The sequence below is a fragment of the Pongo abelii genome, chromosome 13 (assembly GCF_028885655.2).
Source record: "Pongo abelii isolate AG06213 chromosome 13, NHGRI_mPonAbe1-v2.0_pri, whole genome shotgun sequence".
NCBI lineage: Eukaryota > Metazoa > Chordata > Mammalia > Primates > Hominidae > Pongo > Pongo abelii.
In genome coordinates this window covers 118,511,264-118,536,099 of record NC_071998.2, presented here as the reverse complement: position 1 = coordinate 118,536,099, position 24,836 = coordinate 118,511,264, and the positions used below count along the sequence as shown (strand labels likewise).

Sequence of the window (24,836 nt, the reverse complement as noted above, 5' to 3'; positions counted from 1 at the left end):
TCTGGCCTGCTGCCTACCTTTGTCAGGGTTGTTCAGCTGGAAGATATCTGGGTGCTCGGGGTCATCGGGCAGCTGCACCATCCAGCCCACGATGGAAACCTTTTTGCCAGGTGTGGATTTATACTGGAGGAGAGCAACAACACATCCGGAGACCCAGGCCCAGCCCTCCACTCCACAAGGGAGGCCGACCTGGGCCAGGCAAGGCTCCCTCCCTCCCCTGCCACCTTCCCACCCGCATCCTCCGCAGTTCACATAGATCCCTTTCCCACCCCCATCCTCCACAGTTCACAGAGGTCCCTTCCCCACTAGAGGAAGTCCCAGCACTAGAGTCCTTTCAAGGGACTTACGTGTTTTCTGTCTGTGCCCCGCAAGGACTTGGCTCCGTAGTACAGGAGGGTGGATCCTGAGAGTATGACCCAGTACCTGGTCCACGAGGACAGCTACAGAGGAAGGGGAGGCTGAGTGATGCCACCAGGGGTCATGGGGGTGGAGGATCCCTGGCTGATTACAGACCCAGCCATCCCATCAATGTCAGTGCAGGCCCCATCTCTTCCCTGGCCCTCCACCACCCCCTGGCAATGCCAACTTCCACCTAGGACCAAAAGAGGAGGCGTCTTCCCTCCCGTCTCTTGCTCCTTTACTCAAGGAGCCCTTCCTTTGTTCATTTTATGGCAGTGTCAGGTATAATTCCTGAGAGTTCAGCTCACTGCATGCCCACTGCAAGCAGAGCCTCTGCCACGCATGTGACTTTCTTGCTGAGACCTCTAGGAGCGGGCACTATTTACAGATGTGGAAGCTCCTGCTGCCCCGGTGGATGTGGGTCTGTACTTACCGCAGGCTTCCGCCCTTCCTTGAGCAGGGTTTTTCTTCTCAGAGGCCCCTCCATGGTGGGCACAGCTGCGGAGTTCCCCAGAGAACAGATGCACGGGCCGGTGGGGCTGAGGAGAGACTACCAGTCAGACATCGCCCTGGAGGAGCTGAGGTCAAGCACCCTCTCACTCACTGGGGACCACAGGTGCCCCACTACCAAGTCCATGACGTCCCAGCAGTCCAGACTCAACGGCGCAGGGCAAGGCCCAGAGGGGAGGGCCAGGTGATAACACACATGAAGGGCCCACCGCCAAGGACTCCCATACCCGTCTCTCTGGGGCTGCAAAGCTCCAGGCTTGGTGACCAAGTTCCTCATAACCCAGGCCCTGATCAGCACCCCCACCATATCCTAAGGGATGCTTTTGTCACGGCTACAGCCTGGCCGCTCCCTGGGGCTGGTGTGGGCTCCTCCACACCTGAAGAGCTGGTGCCTGTGAAACCCCAGCTCCAGCAGCCCCTCCTTCTGGTGTTGGCAGGAGCCTCAGAGAGCAGCGAGGAAGGGAAGAGGTGGTGTGGAGTGACAGGAGGGACGCAAGCCCACACGCACCATTCCCCACATCTTTCCCAGGCTCTTCACTCACCCTCTCCCTTGGGGACTCAAGTACCACCTACAGATGAAGGCGTCCAAGGGCATGGCAGCCCACACCTCCCTCCTGAGCTCCAGATCTGCCCATGCCCCAGGAATGGCACCACCCCCTACTGGCTGCTTCAGCCAGAAAGCGGGGATTTTCTTCCTCTCGGATGCCCCTGCAACCTAATCAATCCCAAGGATGCACTGGGGATCAGGTACTAAATATGTCTGACCATCCATCTTAGCCATCCCACTACACTTTAGGCCACTGGATCTTCCTTCGAGCCACTGCCCAGTGCGCTCCACGGGCCTTCCTGGGTCCACACCGGCCAGTGCCTCCACCCTCCCCCTCTCCTCTCCTCCACTCGCCCACAGCAAGTCCCTTTCATGGCTTCCTGTCGCTTTTAAGGTCTGAGCCACCATTCTCGGCCCTGCTGGATGCTAGATGCTGGATGTGGCTCCAGCTCATCTCATGTCCGTGCCCTCTCTCATTCCTTCCAACACTCCCTTCCCTTCACTCGAATAACCAACCCACCTCTTCCTGCCTCACAGCCCATGATGTCCCTTTGCTGGGAGCATTCTCATTGCCCCTCCACTTCCAATTATTTGGCGAATTCCTATCATTCTTCCAGTCTCTTCTTCAGGGAGGCCTTCCCTGAGCTCCCGAACCAAGTAAGCTCCCGCTCCTCTTCCTGAGTGCCCCTCACCTCCTCTGGGACAGCCAGTGCACCTGGCAGTAGCCTCATGTAGGCAAAGGCTGTGTCTGTTTCTTTCGGCAGCCTCTAGCACAGTGCTTGGCATCCAAAAGGCCACATAACAAGCTATGTGTCAAACAAATGAACACATGAACACATGAATACCTGTAGACACAGCTCCGGGTTCTGGGAGAATTCCTAACTGGAACCCGCCAGTTGGGCCCCAGGGTGGCATAGAGACGTCCCCTGCTTCAGAGGAAAAGGGTTAAATTTTAGCAACAGCTTTGAAAGACCAGATGCTCCTGAAGGAGGCAAGAGCACCCCGGACTACATAGTCAGTTAGCTCAGGAAGCCCTGCAGAGCAACCTCCCTCCCTCCCTCCCCAACTCCTCCCCAGCCTCCTCGGCCACACTACAAGCACACCTGGAGCTGCCAGGCCAGTAAACACAGCACCCCTCAGAGTCTCCAAGTCTCCGGGTAATTCTTTCAACTTTTTATTGAGTGTTCACCCTTTTTCCAGTGTCAAGAGCATGATTAAAATCCAGGCACACCCACTTGCCTCAGCATGGCGCTGAGATGTTTCATAGCAAACACTGTACAGCCCAGATAGTCCATGGCAAGTCCACATGAAAAGTGCACACAGAATTGTGGGCAACCTTGCATGTTGGGCCTGGGGGTCATTCACCAGGACACAACTGGAGCCTTCTGTTTGCTCTTGACTGGACAGTCTCCTCTGCGGCTCCAGCCAGGCCCCCGCAAACTCGCTCTGTGACCTGCTGCAGCATCCAGGAGTCCATGCTCCAAGCTTGCTCCGTGGGCGTCCCTCTGGCTTTCCTCTCACCTGCACTCCCCGGCAGTGAGCCTTTCCAGGGCAACGTGCAGCTTCCTGTTCAGCCTCTTTGCGGGGAGGCACCCTCTTTCTCCTTTAGCCTCTCTGTCTTAGAAGACTCACTTCCCGTATCCACTTGATGTTCCAACCTTCTCCCCACCCTTGAGGCATGGCCTGTTCTCTGACCACAGCTTTTCTTGCCCATTGGCCAGACAACAATGTAATCAACTTAGTAAAGTCAGATGAGGCCCAGAGTTCCTTCGTAAGATCCCCTCAGTCCTCCATGGTCAGCCGTAGGTTGCTGCATGTTGCTCTGTGACACCAGTACCTGTGGGTAGTGTGGGGCCGCCCTCACACATTGCAGCAGGTACATCGTACCTGCCCAGGGGCCTTTGTCCTCCTCCCAGGAAGGAGCTCTTCTTGATGGCCATCTCGGGTCCACTGTCCAGGGGCCCAATTTCAGGGCTGGTGGGAGTCTGATGGTTAGCTGGGACGGCTGCTCCAGGCCCCCGAGCCTCCTGCCCATTGGCTCCTCCTCTCTGGGTGACGGCGTACCATAGCATGTGCTTGGCCCCCCAGTCCTCTAACATAACAGGTGTCAGGGTGGTCATAGACTGACCCCACCACCACCCATACTGAGCTGTAGCACAGACAAGAGAGACCCTGGTGTGCTCAACTCCCAGGCCACTGGCCCAATGGCCACCTCCCTCTCAGAAAGAGGGGTGGAGTGCAGCAAGTCAACGTGACTCATGCAGATAACCATGATTCTCTCATTTTGGACAAGTCAAACAGTCACCAACTTCACTGTTACCAGCACCACATGCTGGGCACCTCGCAAGTGAGTGCGTTAGCACGGCAGGTCCCGAGCCCATGCAGAAGCAGCACTGCTCAGGGGAACTGGCCACGGCTGCCTCCGGGGCTGCTCTTCTTCCAGCCATAACCGGGGATTTCTTCTGAGCAGGGTCTGACAATGGACTTTCTTGCAGTGAGATCCTTTGTGGCTTTGTCTGCCATCCAGGGATGTTTCCTCCTCACCTGGGCTGGATTCCAGCTCTGAGCTGCTGACTGTTGGGAGTTGAGGATGGAGTCCCCCTTCCCAGAGCCGGGGCCCCTGGCCCCTTTGCCACTTTTCTTCTCATGAGTCTTTTTCCCCGTTACCTGAGGAGAATGTGATGGCAGTGGACCGTCCGCAGTTCCCACAGTACCTGAGACAGGGCACGGTGGCCAGCGCGGCTACCTTCTTCCCATCATTCTCTCCCTTTGCGTGAGACAGTGCGTGGCTTCGTATTTCACAGATGTTTGAAGGAACTGACATCTGTTGATGGAGAGCTTGAAACGAGCATCTTCCAAGCAGGCTAGCCTCATAAGCAGCCTTTCCTCATGTCCTCCCTAAAGGAGTGAGGAGCAGACTGGCGGGGAGCACAGGGACACCAGGGGTCTCTGGGTGGGCTCTTGACAGACCAAGCAGTCACTAGGTAGTGAGCGCTCACATGCTCTGACGCCCCTGCAACTTCATCAAGTGCACTCGCACTGCCACCGAAGCTTTGTGTAAAGCACCCTTACCCTCCCCACAATGAGGAAACTGAGGCTCAGTGATGTGAATCTGCTTGACCAAGGCATGAGCCTTGTAAGCTAGGACTTGAACCCAGGACTGTCTGACTCTGCAGCCCAAGTTCCTCACCACACTGTGAGATGCAGCCTTTCAGGATAAGGGAGAGGCGGCAGCATCAACATGGTGGGGTCTGTCACAGGGACTGGGCCCACTGTGGCCTTTCAGGATAAGGGAGAGGCAGCAGCGTCAACATGGTGGGGTCTGTCATTGGGACGGGGCCCACTGTGGGGGCCCTTTCTGGCATTATCCTCTCAGAGACACCTCTACTTTTGGGTCCCCACCTGCACTCACGCTGCCTGGGATTTGTCAGTGCCTGAGACCGAATGACCACAAGATTATTAGGCTTGGGGATCTCCCAGGATAGGGCCACTTCCCAGGTCTCCTGGTCCCTTGGTGGCCCCAGTGGAGCAGTCTCCTGGCAGTTGCTGCCTGGCACTGAAGAGCAGCTGCCTCTTCTCAACTGCACGCCACGTGCCAACTACATGCTTTCACACAAGAGCATGCCCAGCTCTGTGAGAGGGGCCCAGTTCTCACAGTTTTAGATGAGGAAACTGAGGCTCAAGGAGGTGAAGCCACTTGTCCCACCCTGCTGGCCTGTCATTAGAGATAGACTCAAGTGTTCACAAAGGGAGGCTCATTTTCTGGTGTGGGTGGAGGGCCTGTGCCAGGGTGGCTGCTCCAGGCTATGGAAGTGAGAGCCTGCTCTCTCTGGAGCCACGGGGAGCGACCCCAGGCCTTGAAGGGCGGCACCAGTGTGACCTTTCCCCAGGCCAGCCTTTAGGAACACAGAGTCAGGGTGGAAGTGGCCAGCCTTCCCTCCAGGTGAGCCCTCCAGAGCTGGGGGAGGACCGTGCTGGGCAGGGCAACTCTGGCTGCCTGGCAGGCCAGCATCAGCATAGAGGAGCTAGGATCTTTAGCCACTGGAACCAGACAACCTGAAAGTGTCTGGAAATGTCCCTGCTTCGAGAAAATTTGTTATTTAAATGTTCAGGGCCAGAAAATGCAAAATGATTGGGTGGTGGTGTCAGAGGAACCCCAGAAATCATAGTTTTTGTTTGTTTGTTTGTTTTTTTGGTAACTGACATAGGGGCTCATAGCCCAGAACCACAGACACCTTTCCCAGTGTCATTCTGAGAACCTGTGGCTGAACACAGTGTCCTAGGAAGGCCGTTTGACTAAGATCCCTCTCAGGGATCTTAGGTGGAGTCAGAAGGAGGACTGCAACAGGCAATTGAGGCTTGCCCAGACCAGGAGCTTGTGGGAACCTGGGTCTGGGGAAGACATCGACTGGCAACAAAGTAGAACACTTCAGTCCCAAGGGGTGTACAAGGTGATGATGAGCAGGAGGATGGGGTCCTGGGATGATGATAATGACGGGACAATGAGATGATGGGATAACAGTGATGGTGGTGGTGGTGGTGACAGTAAAAGTGGGAGGATGAAATGAGGATGGTGATGGTGGTAATGGTGGTGGTGGTGGTGATGAGACAATGGGTGCCAGGCAATGTGCTAAGCAGGGTTCGCTCAGCATCTCATTTATTCATATAACACTGTGAGGTAGGCACTATTATTATCCCCACCTTATAGATAAAGAACCTGATGCCTGGAGACGTGGAGTCACTTGCCCGAGATCACGACACTGGGAAGAGGCAGAGTAGGTGGTGCTATTGAGGTGGAAGTGGCCAAGGCACTTCCTGGGCCAACAGCATCATGAGAATTCAGACTAGTCAAGCAGGTCTGAAAGGCCATCTTCACTCCATCATTTTCTAGGTACACATTAGGTTGTAGGTATCCTGGGGCTTACATTTCATAAAGCCCTAAGTCCCTGTTTCTGGGCTAGGAGCTTGGGGAGCAACCTCCCCAGGAAATAATTATGTTGAAGCCTTGGTAATCTTGGTCTTAGTAGAAGTAGGATCCCTCCCTGATATGGTTTGGCTGTGTCCCCACCCAAATCTCATCTTGAATTGTAGTTCCCATAATCTCCACGTGTCATGGGAGGGACCCAGTGGGAGGTAACTGAATCATGGGGGTGGTTACCCCCATGCTGCTGTTCTCATGATAGTGAGTGAGTTCTCACAAGATCTGATGGTTTTCTAAGGGGCTTTTCCCCTTTTTGTTCAGCACTTCTCCTTGCTGCCACCATGTGAAGAACGTGTTTGCTTCGCCTTCCACCATGATTGTAAGTTTCCTGAGGCCTCTTCAGCCATGCTGAACTGAGTCAATTAAACCTCTTTCCTTTATAAATTACCTAGTCTCGGGTATGTCTTCATTAGCAGCGTGAGAACAGACTAATATACTTCCCCTATCTTCTGTACACAGAGCCCCAGCCTCAAGTCCACAGAGCCTGGGTAGCAGTGCACATGTGGAAGGGTCCAGGTGATGCTACTGATCAGCAGTGTCCACCTGCGCCTGCACACCCTGGATAGGAAGCCATCCAATTAGGCCATGGCCTATGCTGGCCACTTTCTGATGCTTCACCCTCATCTTCAGGCAGGAAGCTGCTACCCTGAATTCTGCTGGGCCCTGGGATGTCCCTTCTAGCAGCACTTTTTGAAGGACATTTGCTCTCTATGGGCCACCCACTCTTCTCTGGGCAATGTCCCTGATTCACTAAGTGGGTCCCTAGGAACCACATTTGTATTGTATGTCCCCATCCTTCTGACAGCTAAGTGGACAGGGCAACACCAGTGATCCAAGCCAGGTACGCCAGATCTTCTCTCCTGGTGATTAGGAACCAGATCTGAGAGGCTGCAAGTGAGGCTCAGTGGCTGGGCAAAACTATCACAAGTAAACTTGGGAGGCATCCCAAGTTGCCATGAGGCATGCCGTGAGGCATCATCCATCTTCCCCTCTGTGCACTGAGAAGTTCAGAAATCTTGTCTGAGAGAGAGTGGGGAGGAGTAAAGCAGATATGCACAGAGAAGGATGGACACAAGATGGAAGGAGCATCCTGCCCGCTTTCTAGGTGCTGACTCTGGAGGAATTGTAGATATTGGACAGAGAAGCTGTGGGCAGAGATTTCTCAGCTACCCATGAAGCAGCAGCAGCTGCCTGGCAGGGCTCGAAAACAGAGTCAAGCAAAAGGCCCTAGCCCCTAGAGGCCAGGGATTCTTTGTGCACTCTTCTCTCTGCAGACTTCTCTCAGTCTGCTGGCTGGAGCCTCAATTGCCAGACTTTAGTGTTTGGAGCTAAGGGAGTGAGGGAAGAGATCACATATCGGAGGGAAACCCAAATCAGAAGCTGGCAAATTGTCTAACTGGGCTGCCACCCAGAGGACATTTGGTGAAGAGAACCCTAGTGATCCCTCGAGGGGGGTCCTGGGACCTGAAGAGGCTGCAGGCGCTGAGTCATGCACCAAGCTGGGACAGGTGGCCCAGGGCTCAGTGTCTCTGAGTCTCATGCAGGAGAGACAGGCCAAGTGTCCAGAGCACTGAAGCCAGGCACCAGGCAGCAGAATGAACCCGAGGACACCAGACTCAGGGGAAGAATGAGAGCCTGGGATCCTGGCCTCAGCCACAGGTGTGGGGGACAGTGAGGTCTTCTGCAGCAGTCACCCTGAGAATGGCCACTGGCATGTCTGCTGCAGCCGAGGGGATCTATCACCTGCAGGATCGCCTTCAGAGCCTGGCCTGCCTCTCTCAAAATACTGCAGAGTTTGGGGCTTGAGAGGCATCCTTGCGACCTGGCAGACCTGGGCATCTACCAGGGTCCTCTGATCTTCTCAAAGAAGGAAACAAGTGTCTTTTAAAACTCAGTTTTTGGGGCAGGAGACTTGGTGCTCTGTCACCATGACTGCATTTCCCTGGTGCCTCCCTAAGGATGTCGGATGATCCCACCAGCTAAAACGAACAGGTAGACCTCACATGGGCAGAAACTGCATCACCCAACTCCTTGAACGCCCTACAGCACCACCCCATAGCACTCTGGGGGGCAACTGTCTGCAGCGACCTCTTAGAGGGGCCCTCCCACAGTCTAGTGTCATCCTGGAGGCCACCAGGTGCTGGTAGAAATTTGCCATCACTCCGGTCCATCCCTCCCATGATGACTGAACTGCATTTGAGGAAACCTTTCTTCCCTCTACCCAGCCTTAGACCCCTGGGTTGCTTTCTTGGTGGTAAGTAGTACCTATCGAGGGAAATTCATAAAACTCTCTAACTCATGCTGGACACAGTGGCTCCTGCCTGTCATCCCAGCACTTTGGGAAGTGGGGGTGGGAGGATCGCTTGAGACCAGCTGGGAAATACAGTGAGCCCCCATCTCTGTTGAAAAATGAAAATAAAAAAACTAGCCAGGTATGGTGGCGTGTACCTGTACCCAGCTACTTGGGGGGCAGAGACAGCAGGATCTCTTGAGCCTGGGAGATCAAGGCTACAGTGAGCTATGACAGTGCCACTGCACTCCAGCCTGGAAAACAGAGTGAGACTCTGTCTAAAAAAAAAAAAAAAAAGTCCCTAAATCAGTTCCTCAGATGTGGTAGCTCCACCTATGTGTTAGATCTTCACTGTGCCTAGCCTCATCACAGGGCTGAGGAATGGAGGCTCAGAGGTACTGAGAGCTGCCCAAGGGCCTGGGAGGATCAGTGGTCCTGACTTCAGGTCCCCCTGCACGGCTGGCTGTGCCTTTCACTGTGGAGGTCAACTGAGAACTCCACAGAACAGGACCTGCCATGGGGCCCAGCTCTCCTGTACGAGACTCTTACAGACACCAAGCCCTGGGCCATCTGTCCCAGCCTGGTGCATGATTCACAGCCCACAGCCTCTTCAGGTCCCAGGTCCTGCCTTGAGGGCTCTCTAGGGTCCTCTTCCCTAAATGTCCTGGGCTGCTGCTTAACCATCCCCTCCTCCAGAAGCCACCTCTGAGCCTGGTGCCTGATGCAGGTCGCCCTGTTGGAGCCTCCCACTGCATCCTGCACAACTGCTTCCCTGACAGGACTTATTTAAGACTCTGAGCTCTGTCCCATTCCCTCACCTCCTCCAGAGCAGGAAGAGGAACGGGCTTTGCTTCAGAGAGGGTTGTGCACTGTGCCCCCCCAACCCTGCCCCAGCCTCACTTCCCTCACCCACTACAGGGGCCTCCTCTCACCCTGGGCCTTCCAAGGACCCCCCCATCCCCTACTCTTCCCACGACCTGTATTACAGCCTGTGCCTCACACGAGAAGGCCCTTCCACAGAGCCAGGTGATTCCGACCAGGGGAGATGGTGGCCAAGGGTTTCGTAATCAACTTTGTGGCACTTTCATACTTCAATTGTTAAAAACTGATCAGTAATCATTTCTGATTATGTTTTCTTTTATACAGTTAAATGTTAATTGTTTTTCTGGGTAGAAAAGAAACATTTACGCACTGTGGAAAATCTGAAGAATACAGGGAAAATAAACTCACTCAATAAATCTAGAGACCAGAAATACTCAGGATGAGTGAGACTCTATTTTCATATATACACACATGATCGCCGCTACAATCCATTTTGTTCATCTTTTTAAAAACACCTCATTTAAAATCCTTTAACTCATAGGCTGATATTCTTGTTTTCATCTTAGTGCCAACACTTGCTTTCCAAATCAGGCAGAAAAAGGCATCTGTTATCCAATACCACTGCTCTTGACTAAACGCTCCCTTCCCTGTTGGTTTCCAAGGGGCCCGAGGTTGGCTGGAGATCATCCTGACAAGCCCACAGCCCTCCTCTCCAGGTAACTGAATGCCCTGTGGCCGCTGCCCTGCAGCCGCCTCCCCACCTCCTTGGGAGAGCAGAGTGTGCTAGGCCCCCCCCTTCTCTCCTCGCCCCTACTCTCCCCGGCATGAGGTGAGGAAGACTGCTGACCAGGGATACTAGGTGGAGTCACAGAGAAGAGCAGACCCACCCCTGCCCATAGCTCTCTGGTTCCTGAGGGCCCTGGCCCAGGACCACCACCCTGTCCTCATTCTGGGCCCCGAGGGTAGGGGAGGGTCTTTAAGGCAGCCTGGGAGCTCAGAAGTGACTAACAAACACCTCCCTGCATCTCACTGTGCCTCCCCAACCCCACAGGCCCTGTGTCCTTGCCAAGGCTGACATGGGTGAGGAGACAGGAGGACGAAGAGCAGAAGAGTGTCCCCTTTGCTCTCTGCACCCTCGTTCCACAGTCCAGTAGGAACAGACCCATTCCCACCGAGGGCAGTACAGCAGCTCCACAGGCCTCAGTGGGCTCCAGCTCCCGTGTGGAAGCTCTTTATGGCCAAACACTTTGGGGACCTACTGGCCATCTGCAGCCTGAACTCTGGCTACTACCCAAAGAGGAGACATCTATGTGTGTAAACTCAGGGAAGGCAAATTCACCAGACGGGCATGCAGAGTCTCACCCCTGGCCAGACAATAGAAACTCCTGCCTGCCTGCTGACAGTGGCATTCTTGGTGATGAAGATGTGCCCTCAACCCACCAGAGGTGTGTGTGGTGTGGAGGAACTGGCCTGGGGTCTCCCTGTCTTTCATCTTGGTATCTGGCTCTATTTCTCTTCCTAGTCTGGGCAGGCTTATTACCAGGGCTGAGGGGCAGGGGGCTGGTGGCAATCTTCAATAGAAGAGTGTGGCCCCTGCGCTTCAGAGCTGTGGGGCGAAATGCTGTCTCCCCCACCACGGCCAAGCCTCTTCCTCTCTTCTCTCACACCCTCATTTCTCTGAGTGGCCCAGGCCTCCCCTGCACCCTTGGCTCTGGCTCCACGGCCTCTGTCTGCTCAAGAGTTGTGACCTGCAGAGAAAGCTGTGTTCTTACGGCATCTGCAGGGAACAGCTGGTGGGGTCTCCGAGGAGGGGAAGCTCTTTCAGGGCAGGTGCTGGCCTCTGGGCCCAGGCACGCTGACACTCAGTCTTCTGAGGAAGAGGGAGTCTGCTCCCCATTAGAGTAGGAGGATTTGGCCTGGGTGAGAGCTGGGAGTGGATGGAGGACCTGGAGGAGCTAAGCATCGGGCCCATGAAGGTCAGGAATAGAGAAGACCCAGGTTAGAGCATGAAGGTGAGTAACTGAAAGAAAAGAGCCACAGGCAATGAAGATTTTCAAGCTGCAAGAGGTCAATCTTCCCCTCCAACTCTCCTGTGGACTCTCCAGGAAGGTCCAGAATGCTCCTGTGCTTTTGCGAGTGTGGATTATTTCAGGGAATGTAAGAGGCAGTGCAGGATGGAGACGGAGGCTGGTGGCCAAGGGGCAGCTGGCATCTGCTCATCAGGACTGCACGGGGCCTGGGTCTTGACTGGAGCAGACATCGCAGGCCCACTGGCATCCTCCAAAGCAGGTGGCCTCCTGCTCCCCAAAGTGGGGCTGCGCCAAAAGCCACCCTCAGAGGATGAGAAACAGGACATCCTCCCTGCAGGGATGTTTCAAGACTGCTGGAGGCAGAGCCGGGCATCTGCGCCAGCCATGAGACCAGTGCTTGGAAGAGATCCCAAAATCACTTATTCTAGACATTCGGATGGATAGTGATCTAAATGCTATGAAATGCTGTGGCCTACAGTGATCATGACAGCTTTGCAAACAGCATCATCTCCCTGGGACAAGGAATTCTCTCTCACCATCCTCCTTCCTAGAAGCTCTAATCTCAGTCATGAGTACTTAGCAGGAACTATATCTGCTACACCTTCAGTAACTCGTGTGGTGTCTGGCAGGGAGCAGCTGCTTAACAGCTACTGAATGAATAAGTGAGTGAATGAAGGAATAAGCGAGTGAAAGAATGAATGAACGAATGAACAACAGGTCCAGGTCTAGCTGCTATTCAGGATCTGTGCCTCTGTTTGCCATTTGATGTCTTCTCATTGGCCTGAGGCCAGGGGAGGTGCTGGCTTGCCTGTAAGCTATCTCCCTCAGGGTGTCCCCAGGAGTCCCCTGACTGATGCTGAGAGTTCTAGAGTCTGCCCTTGTGCCTGTCCAGTTCTCCTCCCCACTGCCGGGGTGGCTCCCAGGGTGAAAGCTATTGGCCCATTTGTCTGAGCAACCCAGATGGCCGGGGAGGGGAACGAGAGAGCCTCTGAGGGCTGGCATATCGTCACTCCCCCACCAACCCCCATCTTGGGTTTCACAGGCAGACAGACTGACTGACCAATATGGGACAGTCCCCGTATCTGGCCAAGCTGTGGAGCAGTGATGAAGAGGTGGCTCAGTGGTCAGGAGGCTGTTGGGTGTGGCTCAGCTCTGTCCATACCAGAGTGTGGAGCAGGTAAGTCACTTTACCTCTCTGAGCCTTGTTTTCCATATGTATAAAATGGGGACACTATGAATGGCTGTTGTGCAGGAGTGCTGAGGATTTGGTACATCCATGCATGCAAAGCACCAGGACAGTGCTTGGCACAGGCCATGCTCAACCAAGAGCACTGACCAGCAGGCAGCCCCTCTGCCCTGGGAGGAGTTGCTAGGCAGCACCTATCTTCTCTCTGGCCAATTTATGATTATGAAGACTGAGGAGAGAAGCTTCAGCGCCAGAGGAGGAGTGTGTGTGTGTGCATGTATGCATATGAGTGTTTATGCACACAAATGTGTGAGAGTGTACATGCATGCATGCATATGTACATGTGTGAGTGTATACACCCACATGTGTGACAGTGTGGTTATATGAATGTATACACAAGCACATGTGTGAGCGTGTGCCTGTGTATGTGAGACTGCAAGCATAGGTGAGTTCAAGTGTACAGTGTGTGCATGGGTATATGTGAGTGTGTAGGGCATGTGTGTATATGTGAGTATGCATGTGTACGTGTGTGTGTGTGCCCAGGGCCCCGGATACTGGTGCAAACCTGCCTTTCCTAGACATTCTGTGTCACTGGATGTTTCCTGCCTCCCCTCAAACCCTGAGTCACCATGATGCCCTTCACCCCTGGTGGTGCCATGGCTGTGGGGGCACCCCCTTCACAGCATCCCCTGCCTTCCTAGAGATCACCGGGCGTCTGGCACAGGAAAACACCAGTACATGGAGCTGTGCGATGGGAATTCCTGAGCAGGAGGCCTGGGGCCCTGGCAGACAGGCTCTCCCAGGGAGCCAAACCCTAGGCCCAGGGATCCTCGAGGGAGGCAGAGGGATCCTCGAGGGAGGCAGAGGCTGTGGCCACTTCCCTGTCACCAGTGCCTAGCAGGGTGGGGGTCAATAAATACCCAAGGCCCGAGGCCATTAGGGTGCAATATTCTCAGACCCCACCAGGCGGAGCCACATGCCCATCTCAAGAACAGGCCACTTCTTAGGCTTTCGGTTTCAAGAACCCACACTTCCGACCAAATCTACTCACAGGCCTCCTGCAGCTGTGCTGGAGGAAGAACCTCCTGGATCAGGAGAGGCGTGGGGCTGCTCAGAGCATGGGGGCTGGGGCCCCAACAACCATCCTGCTCTTCCATCCTCCCTCCTAGTCAGCCCTGCCCCGGCCAGACTGCTGAAGGAGCCACAGAGCAGCCTCACAGGGTGGGTGGGGCAGGGCCCGTCCCTGCCCGGGGCCTGTCTTGGGCTCCCTCGGCCCTGAGCACCACCCCTGGGAGGGAGGCCATGCTGAGGCCACACTCACCTTTCCAGCCCTGAAGACATCTCTTCACTAAACTCTGAGCTCTCACTACTGCCTGGAAAAGGAACACAGGTCAATGAGCACAACGGCTTCACAGAAGAGGGGCCTGTTTTCCTGGGTCACCGGGCCCAGGCCCCCTGAGCTCACAGAAGTACCACAGAAACTGCTTCCTGACATTGGGAGCCTCAACGTACTCGAGTTTTTGCTGTAACTCTGCTCTGGGAGGGTCAAAGAACCACTGTTCCAGGCAGGTCCTCTACTACTTCCCACTGCCCCCGGGGGCCACAGCTAACTGCCCACTGGCCCACTGGGGTCTGGGTCCTCAGGCTTTCTTCTGGGCCTGACCTGGCTCCACCACTGCCTCCCTTCTGGCCCAAGTGAAGCCAGGACTAGAACAGGCCTCACCTGGTGAGGCCAAATGAGCACCTCTTCCTCTTCCCCAAGGGTCAGGACTTGACTAGACGCTGGTCACAGTGCAGCTACCTGGCATTAGACAGAAGCCTCAAGGGAGAGCCCCTGCAGACCCCTGGCCAGTGGGGTCACAGAGAGGGGCTGGGTCCCACAGCTTTGCTACCTGTTCCTCCTTCAGGCTTGTCCCTCTGGGCTGAATGGGAGACCCTGCTTCTCCCGGGCTCTCTAAGCCCTCTTGAAGGAGAGATTTTCTCCTCTCACCCAAGCATCCACGTGCAATGCTTCTGGACTGTCTCTCAGACCTCAGAGGCTCTGAGGTTCAGTGCTCTTTGCCTGAAAGAGCACCAAGGCCGAGAACTGGGAAAGGGAGAGGGAAGAGATCCCAGGCCCCCTGGCATCTGTCTAATGGCCCTCATCACAGAGGGGAGGACCAGCCCAGCTCCCAACAGGGCACATGCACACATGGCCACTTAATCAGGGCTCTTGGCCTCAAACAGAAAAACAGTTTCAATTCCCCAACTTGAGGAGCCGGGAACCAAACAACCTTATGATCTCCTGTCTGGACGTTGGACAGCTCTGCATCTGACTCCGTTTTCTGTCTCAGGAATAGCAAGGCCTGGACTCAGGCGCAGCTCACAAAGTTTTCTGGATATAAAACAGCTGTTTTGCCGCCCAGCTGAGTGCTGTTGGGCCGGCATTTCCCAGAGGGCATTCCTCAGAACCCAGGTCCCATTGGACACTCCAAGGAAGAGGGTCCCATGACCAAAGAATGTGGACACTGTGGACTCTGATGCCTTCTTAGAGGACTCCCACCCACCAGCACAGCTGCGTCTCTGGGAAGAAACCTGCACACCTTTGCTCAACCCAGCCTTTCCCCATGCATGACCTGGAACTCTTCTCCCAAGGCACACCTCGTAACCCTGGACACATTGTCCTGAGCCGTTGTATAACCCCGACTGGCTCCAAACAGGATGATCTCCTCTGAGGACAGAGGCAGACACAGAACATGCTTGTCAGACTTCCAGGGCGTGGGAGACAGCGACCCCTGGACTGATATTGCCCACGCCCTCTGAGACTGACTTGCTTTCACAGAGATGTGGGAGTGATTCCTGCCTGTTTCTCCTGTCCCCTCCCGCCCCCCACCCCCATGCTCTGGGCCCTCTGCTCTGCAGTCCTCACAAGATCAACTCCCAGCTCGGCAACTGGTCTAACCACCAGCCATGGGAGGACTCCCTGCTAAGGGAAGCCGACAGACACACAGACACACAGACCACAGAGGCATAGGCACAATGAAAGGCAACAGGCATCAGAGCACACTGGCCTGACAGCAGTAATAACAGGGCGGTGCCCACCTGTCCTCAGCTGACCTGGACACTGCAGGGGTACGGACATACAACCAGAGCTCAACACCAGCCTGAGTCCTAATGTCAAGTTCTTCTTATCCCAGCCTCAGCAGCACAATTTCTGTCTCTTCTGTTGCCATAAGCACCAAGTCTGGCTGACACTCAGTGATGCAATTTCATCCCTGAACATCAATTTTTCATCCTCCCTCCTTCTAGCTTCCCATTGTGAAGACAAGTACGCAATGAGAACCCAGTGGCCACCCAGCTACCCTCCCTGGCTGCCTCTCCTGCTTTGCCCTGCGGGGCCCTGTGGGTCATGATCCCTCAGGGACAGAAGCCTGACTGTGGTCCAGTCTGGTCTGGGGAGCTGCCAGCCAATGGCAGCTGGTCTCAGGCATGTGTTTGGCTGCTTTTTCTACCTGCCTGCCATGTCACCAGCAGGATGAGGACAGATCCAGGGCTCTTCATGAAGCCCACGAAGCTAGGAAACAAGGGTTTCCCTGGGTCTGGGCGATTCCTGCAGGCAGCCACTTCTGCAGGGAGGTGAGGGGCCACTGGGTCCCCCAGAATGATAGCGCCACTGGGCATGGCACAGTGACACAGAGACAGACACGGAGCACACGCTGGGCCTACAGCCCACCAGCCTATCATGTGCAGGCTGGAGACGCTTACCTAGGGAGAGTCCATTGGTGACAGCAGAGGAGGAGGTCAGAGCCAGGCCCCTTCGGGGGCTGCGGGACTCTAGGACACTGTCGTCCAGTAGGTGCCTTGCTTTCTCCGATGGGAATGTCGCACTTTTACTCTCAACTACACTCAACTGACACATCATACTGGAAAATGGAAAGGAAGAAAGAAGGCAAAGCTCCTTATCTATGGAGTGACAGTGGTTACACCTGCCTGGGGCTGGAGCTGATGGTGCAGCTGCAGGAAAAAGGCCTCCACCCAGAGCCACGGTACAGCCCAGGCTCTGTCCTCTCTCATGCCATGACCTTGGGCAAGTCACATCCTTTCTCTGAGCCTCAGTTTCTCCATCCATCCAATGGGGATAACAATACTTGCTCTGCCCATCTCCCAGGTCGCTATGAGGCTCGAGTGAGCAGATGCTGCTTGTGAGTGATGAGGCCGCACAGGTGAGCAGTGGGCCTGTGGCCAGGATGTCTGCTCCTAGAGTCACACGCACCGGGTCCACACCCTTGCTCTGATGTTCTTCCACCACTGCAAGGAACTTCACCTTGTTGAACCTCATTAGACTCGTTCTCAAAATATGTAATAATAGGACCCACCTCAGAGGCCTGCATGGGGACTCAGGGAGATCATGCTTGACAGGCATATGCAGAGTGTCTAGCACAGAGGGCTGCTTAACACTCAAAGAGCAACTCTTTCTCCCCCAGCCTTGGAGCTCCTCCAGGGCCTGCCTGGGCTGGGCTGAGCTTGTGCCTTGGAAGTGGGTAGGTAGGTAGGTAGGATGGAAGGAAGGAGGAAGGGAGGGAGGGAGGGAAGGAGGGAAGAAGGGAGAGAAGGAAGGAAGGAAGGAAGGAAGGAAGGAAGGAAGGAAGGAAGGAAGGAAGGAAGGAAGGAAGGAAGGAAGGAAGGAAGGAAGGAAGGAAGGAAGGAAGGAAGGAAGGAAGGAAGGAAGGAAGGAAGGAAGGAAGGAAGGAAGGAAGGAAGGAAGGAAGGAAGGAAGGAAGGAAGGAAGGAAGGAAGGAAGGAAGGAAGGAAGGAAGGAAGGAAGGAAGGAAGGAAGGAAGGAAGGAAGGAAGGAAGGAAGGAAGGAAGGAAGGAAGGAAGGAAGGAAGGAAGGAAGGAAGGAAGGAAGGAAGGAAGGAAGGAAGGAAGGAAGGAAGGAAGGAAGGAAGGAAGGAAGGAAGGAAGGAAGGAAGGAAGGAAGGAAGGAAGGGACTCATCTGTTCAGAAGCCTGTGCCTAATGCCCTGGAGACACACGCACAGTTGCCCTAGCCATGCCGAGGGCTCACGCATGTCCCCCAGCTATGGGCCTCACAGGACTGATGAGCCAGCGGGTTCACTGCTCTGTAGGCAGATGCCATGAGAAACTGAACACTGCCCTGGATGACAGTCACTGGTGTCCACTGGACTTTGGGGTTTTCCATGAGTCATTAACTGGGCTTGGGCAGATTCTCTGGAATGCCACTGGTGGCTACTTCCCTGCCCTTCCCTGCACCCTTCCTCCATCAGCTGCTGAGCCTGAGACACCTGTCGGTGGTGTGGAGTCAGTGCTGCCACAGTGCCCCTCAGCTCTTCCCAAGCTCACACCAGCCTCAGGAAAGTGCACTGGCCAGGATTCCAAGAGCTCTCATCAGCAACTCCCAGAACAGGGCAGGGGAGGGACCCAGCCAGCAAGTGTTTCCCTGCACTGTGCCCAGGCCCATGTGCAGGACGGTCTGAAGCCCGGGGGGAGGGCTTGCTCAGTCACCCACTTGTTGCCTAGGCTGTGGCTCTTCCTGTGTCTGGGGACTGGAGGTGTGGGGAGGCTGCCAGCAACAGATGTATCAGGACAGGTGGGCCTCCGGCTGAACCTCGCAGAACCAGAGCCAGCAGAGGGACCTGCAAACAGAGCAGAGAGAGCAACAACGGGGGTTATGATGGGAGGGTGAGGGGCTGCGCAGGCTGGGTTGGGGTGTGGAGGTGGGCCCCGGGTTTGAAGTACAGCAACTGGCCCAGCTGTCACAGGTGGGGCAAGGTTCATATGAGCTCTGTAGCTTCCTACTCATTAGATATTGATCCTTCACTCTCCATATAGTTATTGACTCCCAAGGCTGACAACCAACTCTCAGGATGGTCAATGTCCTGCTGTCCTGGCCAAAGGGAGGGCACTATGGATGGACATGGGGATAGTCTTGGCCCTGCTTCACCATGGCATGACTTATCCAAGGACACCCAGCTGGTGAACAACAGAGGTGAGACTTCAAAGTATGTCTTCTAGGCCGGGTGTGGTGGCTCATGCCTGTAATCCCAGCAATTTGGGAGGCCGAGGCAGGTGGATCACCTGAGGTCAGGCATTCGAAACCAGCCTGACCAACATGGTGGAAGCCCATCTCTACTAATATGGTATGAGGCTACCACTTCTCCTGTTGTCCTTCTCAGTTTCTCCCCAACCTCCTCTTTTCCCTAGTTTGTAAGACAGGAGAAAAGGGAGAAAGCAAAAAGTTGGAAAGAAACAGAAGATAAATAGCTAGACGACCTTGGCACCACCACCTGGCCCTGGTGGCTAAAATAATAATAATATTAACCCCTGACCAAAACTACTGGTGTTATCTGTAAATTCCAGACATTGTATGAGAAAGCACTGTAAAACTTTTTGTACTGTTAGCTGATGTATGTAGCCCCCAGTCACGTTCCTCACGCTTACTTGATCTATTATGACTTTTTCACGTAGACCCCTTAGAGTTGTAAGCCCTTAAAAGGGCTAGGAGTTTCTTTTTCGGAGAGCTCGGCTCTTAAGACACGAGTCTGCTGACGCTCCCGGCCGAATAAAAAACCTCTTCCTTCTTCAATGTGGTGTCTGAGGAGTTTTGTCTGCAACTCGTCCTGCTATACTAAAAATACAAAAATCAGCCGGGTGTGGTGGCACACGCCTCTAATCCCAGCTACTCAGGAGGATGAGGCAGAAGAATCGCTTGAACCCAGGGGGTGGAGGTTGCAGTGAGTCAAGATTGTGCCACTGCACTCCAGCCTGGGCAACAGAATGAGACTCTGTCTCAAAAAAAAAAAAAAAGTGTGTCTTCTAACACCAAGTCCATTCCCTTACCCCTGAGCTCTTACACAGCCACTTTCTGGACTCTATGTACTCATTAAACAAAAAGGGGCAAGAGCACAGCTAGACAGATAGGGTTCAGATCTTAGGTCTTTCATTTACTACCTGGGACCATGGATAGGTTACTGAACATAACCCTTGAGCCGCAGTTTCCTCATCTGAAAAGTGGGAATAATTCAATTCACCTTGCAGGTGGTCAGAAGAAGTCCATGAGGTAATGTACGCAGACTTTCATAGTTTAGCCCTCATACTTAATTTATTATGGTAATTATTACCATGTCCTTCTCAACCCAGTCATGGGGCTAACAGGTCACCAGAGCCAGGGAGTTAGGGGCGCAAACCTCACTGTGCACAATACACAGAGACTGAGGCCAAATCCTTCACGCTGGCCATGTCTTCAGCTATGTCTGGAGGAATGTGGCCCTGGCCACTGTGGCACTCTTTAGTTTCTGTGGCTTGGGAAGGGAGGTCTTTTGACTCCAGAGGCTTGCCGAGCTCTGGCTATCTGGGCCAGGCACTGGGGGTGGGAACCAGTGACTCTACAAAGGGGCTCAGCTGCTTCCTGCAGAGAACATCAAATGCAGAACAGATCAAGGGGGTGGCTGCCTGGCCATGGCTGGAGAACTTTCCTGGGGGGACCCATAAAGCCCAAGCCTACCCAGAGCTCCAGGTCCTCCAACACAAGGCCCTACAGACCCACCAGTGGCCTACAGGTTCCCATGTCCTCCAGCCTGCTTGGGTCATCTTAATGTCCAAAATAATGACCCACACCCCCAGCCCGCATACTGTGGGAAGTCTGGCCCATCTGGCATTTTGGCAGATTCAGGAGGCAAGGGCACTTGCATCACCTCCAGTTCTGAGCTCCTGTGCCGGCTGAGTGCTCACTTCCCACGAGTTGTCTCCTCTGCTGTCCCCTCTCCTTCCCAACCCCATTCTGCACAGGCACCTTCTCCTTCATCCGCCCCCGCCAATCCCTTTATTAAGCCTTAGCCAACTTTCTTATTCTCAATAACATTCCAAAATGTCACTTCTTTCCTCAGTGCCCCCAGGCAACTCCAAGACCCCAACCCTTTCAAATGCTGCCACTCTTTACTTCAGTGACAACACTGGTTGTCAGGTGGGATCTCTCTCACAGCCACCCTTGCAGTGGCCATGCACACCTCCATTCACACTGGCCTTCCCGCCAGGCCGGGGCCCTTCTCTTCTCTCAGGTCCTACCAGTCTCCTCTGAGAATTCACTGCCTCAATTTCCCCTTCTCTCTCTGGCTCCTTCCCCCAGCCTACAGGCAAGCTCTAGTCTCTCTTTTCCTGTAAGCCAAGGTCCTTCACTGGATCTTTTCCCAGCAAATGGAGGTCTGTGCTCCTCCAGTCACTCAGCTCTGACTTCTGTACCTAATGACCTCCACTGACCTCCTTCTTGCCAAATCAGTGAAGGCTCGTCGGCCTCCTCCCAGAGCCCTTGGCACCTGGTGCTCAGGGTCACTCCTTCTCAAAATGCCCTCCTTCCTTGGTGGGCGCTATGCCACACTCTCCTGCTTCTCCCTGTGCCTCTTCAATCACTGTCACCACCTCCTCCATAAGCTCCTCCTTTTCCTCTAACACCCCTCATGCTGGAGGTGTCCACACAGGCCTCCCTCTTTGGCTCCTGTTTTTTATTTGATTGGATAGCTGATGACTCTTAAATCTTGACTACAGTCCTCTTTTCTTTTTTTTTTTTGACACAGGGTCTGGCCCTGTCACCCAGGATGGAGCGCAGTGATGCTATGATGGTTCACTGCAGCCTCGACCTCCCCGGCTCACCAGCTCAAGCAACCCTCTCAGCTCAGCCTCCTGAGTAGCTGGGACCACAGGAAGGTGCCACCAGGCCTGGCCCAGACCTCTTTTCTGAGCCTGAGACCCATATATCCACCTCTTGGCACTATCCCTCCATCTGCCCTTTCCTAAGATGCACCAAGTGCAGCATAGCTGAGGCTGAGCCTGCAACTCCTTCTCCTGTTTCCAGCCTTGGCTGGAGGCACTGTGGGTTACCAGTCGCCTGGCCTGGAATGGGAGCCCGCCCTCGGCTCCTCCCATACAGCAACTTGCCTCTTCTCTCCTCCCTGTCCCTCCTCACTTGCTGCACAGTCACCATGGCCTCCAGACTCTGCACAGCCCCTCCCTGCCCACCTCTCTTGTCACTGACTGGTCTGGGCCCCCACATTTTATTGTCTTCCTGCCTCCAGTCTGATCTTCTAAAATCTAACCCAGGCACAGCTTCACAAGCATTTGAAAAACGTGAAGCTGACCATGTCACCGCCTTGCTTGAAATCATCCATGACGTGGTGTTCAAAGTTCTTCCTGACCTGGCCATTTAAGCCGATCTTAAAATCCCTATGGAGGCCAGGCACGGTGGCTCACGCCTATAATCCCAGCACTCTGGGAGGCCGAGGTGGGCAGATCACAAGGTCAGGAGATCAAGACCATCCTGGCTAACATGGTGAAACTCCGTCTCTACTAAAAATACAAAAAATAAGCCGAGTGTGGTGGCAGGTGCCTATAGTCCCAGCTACTCGGGAGGCTGAGGTGGGAGAATGGCGTGAACCCGGGAGGCGGAGCTTGCAGTGAGCCAAGATCGCACCACTACACTCCAGCCTGGGCAACAGAGTGAGACTCCGTCTCAAAAAAAAAAAAAAAATTCCTGATGGAAAAGAAAAGGGACAAAGTAGCCAAGACTATTCTGAAGAAAAACAGTGCAAGACTTGCCCTACTGGATGGCAGAACAAAACCTAAAGCAGTAGTATTCAAAGAGTGTGGTATTGGGCATGGATACAGACACAGTTCAGTGAATACAAAGTGAGAGCCCGACCTGCTTCCTCATGGTGGCGGCATTATCAGTCAGTGGGGAAAGGAGGAACTTTTCAGGATGAGGGGCAAAATTACTGGGTTCCATGTGGAAAAAGACAAAATTAGAGTCCTGCCTTATGTTAAGCAAGTGGATTAATGTCACAAATGCGAAAAGCAAAACTACTGGGAAAAAAATAGGAGACAGTCATTATAATCTTGGGGAAAGGGAAGAAAGAAAAAACAAAAATCCTAAACGAAAAGATGAATAAATTTGACAACATTTAAATGTCTGTACCAAAACAACCCACCAAAAACGACATCAAAATCAGTGTTAAAAGGTGAATCATAGTCTGGGAGAAGGTATGTGTCACCCCTAAACCAACAAAGGATTAGCTTCCAGATATACAGAGAACTTCAAATATCTGTAAGAAAGGACAAACCACACAGAGAGAACAAGCAAAAGATATGAAAGGCAAATTCAAGGAAGAGTCTCCAAATGGCCAGTAACAATAAGAAAAGACGCTTAACCCCACTGGTAATAATGGAAATGCAAATGAGAGTAAAAGGAGATATCTTTTTATTACAACAGATGGTAAAAAAAAAATGTAGCCTGACAATGTATTGCACTGGCAGAGGTGGAGGAACAGGAACTCTAGTTTGGGGCTTATATGAAGGTAAAATATTTGGAAAGCAATGAGCAATGCTGAATAAAGGAAGATGCCCTGCCTTTTATACCTGGTGATTCTAATTTAGGTTTTTACTCTAGAGAAACTCTTCCATATATACACGAGGAGCCATATATACAAGGATGCTCAAGGTAGCATTGTGCGTCATTGCAAAAAAGCAGAAACAAGCTACATGCCAATCAGTAGGGAAATAGATAAATGAGCTGTGGTTTATTTACTCAACAAATTCTACAAAGAGAAGAAACTGCATCTACAGGTATCAATATAGATAAATCGCAAAAACTTATGTTTCAGCCTGGGCAACATAGTGAAACCCCGTCTCTAAAAAAAAATACAAAACCTAGTCCAGTACGGTGGTGTGCACCTGCAGTCCCAGCTACTCAGGAGGCTGAGGTGGAAGGACTGTTTGAACCCAGGAGGTAGAGGTTGCAGTAAGCTGATATCATGCCACTGCACTCCAGCCTGGGCAACTGAGACCCTGTCTCAAAAAACAAACAAACAAACAAGACCCAAAACTTATGTTAAGTGGAGAGAGTAAGTAGCAAAAGAATGTTTATGGCATTATGCCACTTAGGTCAAATTTCTAAAAACACACAAAACAACAGTATATATGTTTACACACAAGTATATATGCAGTAAAACGCAAAACCAGCACAAGAATAATGTAAATCAGCACAGCAGTAACTGTAGGGAGGAAAGGGAAATGAGGCAGGATGGGGGTGAGAGGCCTTCCCTACATGTGTAGTCTTAATACTTAAAGAAATATGTGGTGAACCTGGCAAAATGTTAACTGCTGTTAGATACGGATAATGAGGACAATGGGTATTCTCTATGCATTAACTATTTCATTATTTAAAGTGAGACTACTTTAAAAATAGTGGCCACCTACTCTGTGCCAGGTGCTGTGCTGGAATCTCCATCTGCCCCTCCAGATTTGTCCTCCACCCTTCTGCACCCTGTGCCGTGGACCCGGGGGCTGCATATGGGGCTAGGTCAGTAGACTCCCTGGCCCCCTCTGACTCCTCGCTGGGTTAGGCTGACGGGGAGCAGGCTGGGGCACTGCCTCCTCTGGCTCTCTCCCTGTGGGGTCACTCCTGAGAGGTGGCAGTCTATTTCTAACCCTGGGGTACTGAGCTGTCCTTTGGGGTCCCCACACTCTGCCCACATCTTTGTAAATAGCCCCATTCTGAAACTCTCCTCCAACCACCCAACTTGAGTGTGTCATTTGTGTCTGCCTTGACCCTGTAGTGCCTTCACATTTAATCCACACATCACTCCTCTGAGGTCTGTATTATTAGCTTCAACTTGCAAGTAGAGTAGTAGAAGCTCAGTGGGTAGGCACCAAGCATGCATCTAGGACCTGGCTGGCGATGGGGTTAGGTTCAAGTCTAGGCCTTGTGGGTGCATGGAGCAGACACCTGGGACCACCTGCCCAGTACCTTTTCAGGAAGCACGTTCCCCTCCCACTGATGGAGACAGGGGAGGCAATGCCAGTCCAAAGCGGCCTCAGCTCTGGCCCCAGCTGATGGGTCTACGAGTAGATACCCTCCCCAGGATTTTTGGATTTGAGCCTAGAAAGCATCTGAGGACAAACTCTGTTTGACGAACGAGAAATAAAACCTAGATACTAAGAATGGCCATGTTTCCCTGCTTGTGGTGAGGGAATCTGATCTGTGGTGACAGAAAAAGAAAGTAACCTCACTGAGTGAGGCCATAA

General features: G+C 53.4%; 1 protein-coding gene across 16 annotated transcripts in view; it reads right to left on the bottom strand.

Moving 5' to 3' along the window:
- RALGPS1 (Ral GEF with PH domain and SH3 binding motif 1) overlaps nucleotides 1–24,836 on the bottom strand; it is a 313,313-nt gene that overhangs the window by 6,387 nt on the left and 282,090 nt on the right. For 7 of the 16 annotated variants that reach the window (XM_054520645.2, XM_063714444.1, XM_054520644.2 and 4 more), the window contains 7 exons: nucleotides 18,274–18,400; nucleotides 16,510–16,667; nucleotides 14,087–14,138; nucleotides 2,302–2,385; nucleotides 833–938; nucleotides 348–440; nucleotides 18–123 (listed from right to left, as the gene is read on the bottom strand). In XM_054520645.2, the coding sequence (XP_054376620.2) occupies nucleotides 18–123; nucleotides 348–440; nucleotides 833–938; nucleotides 2,302–2,385; nucleotides 14,087–14,138; nucleotides 16,510–16,667; nucleotides 18,274–18,400 (726 nt within the window). Of the gene's footprint in view, nucleotides 1–17; nucleotides 124–345; nucleotides 441–832; nucleotides 939–2,301; nucleotides 2,386–14,086; nucleotides 14,139–16,509; nucleotides 16,668–18,273; nucleotides 18,401–24,836 lie in introns of those variants that run through there. The other 9 variants (XM_054520654.2, XM_054520660.2, XM_054520659.2 and 6 more) reach the window with 3 other exon arrangements.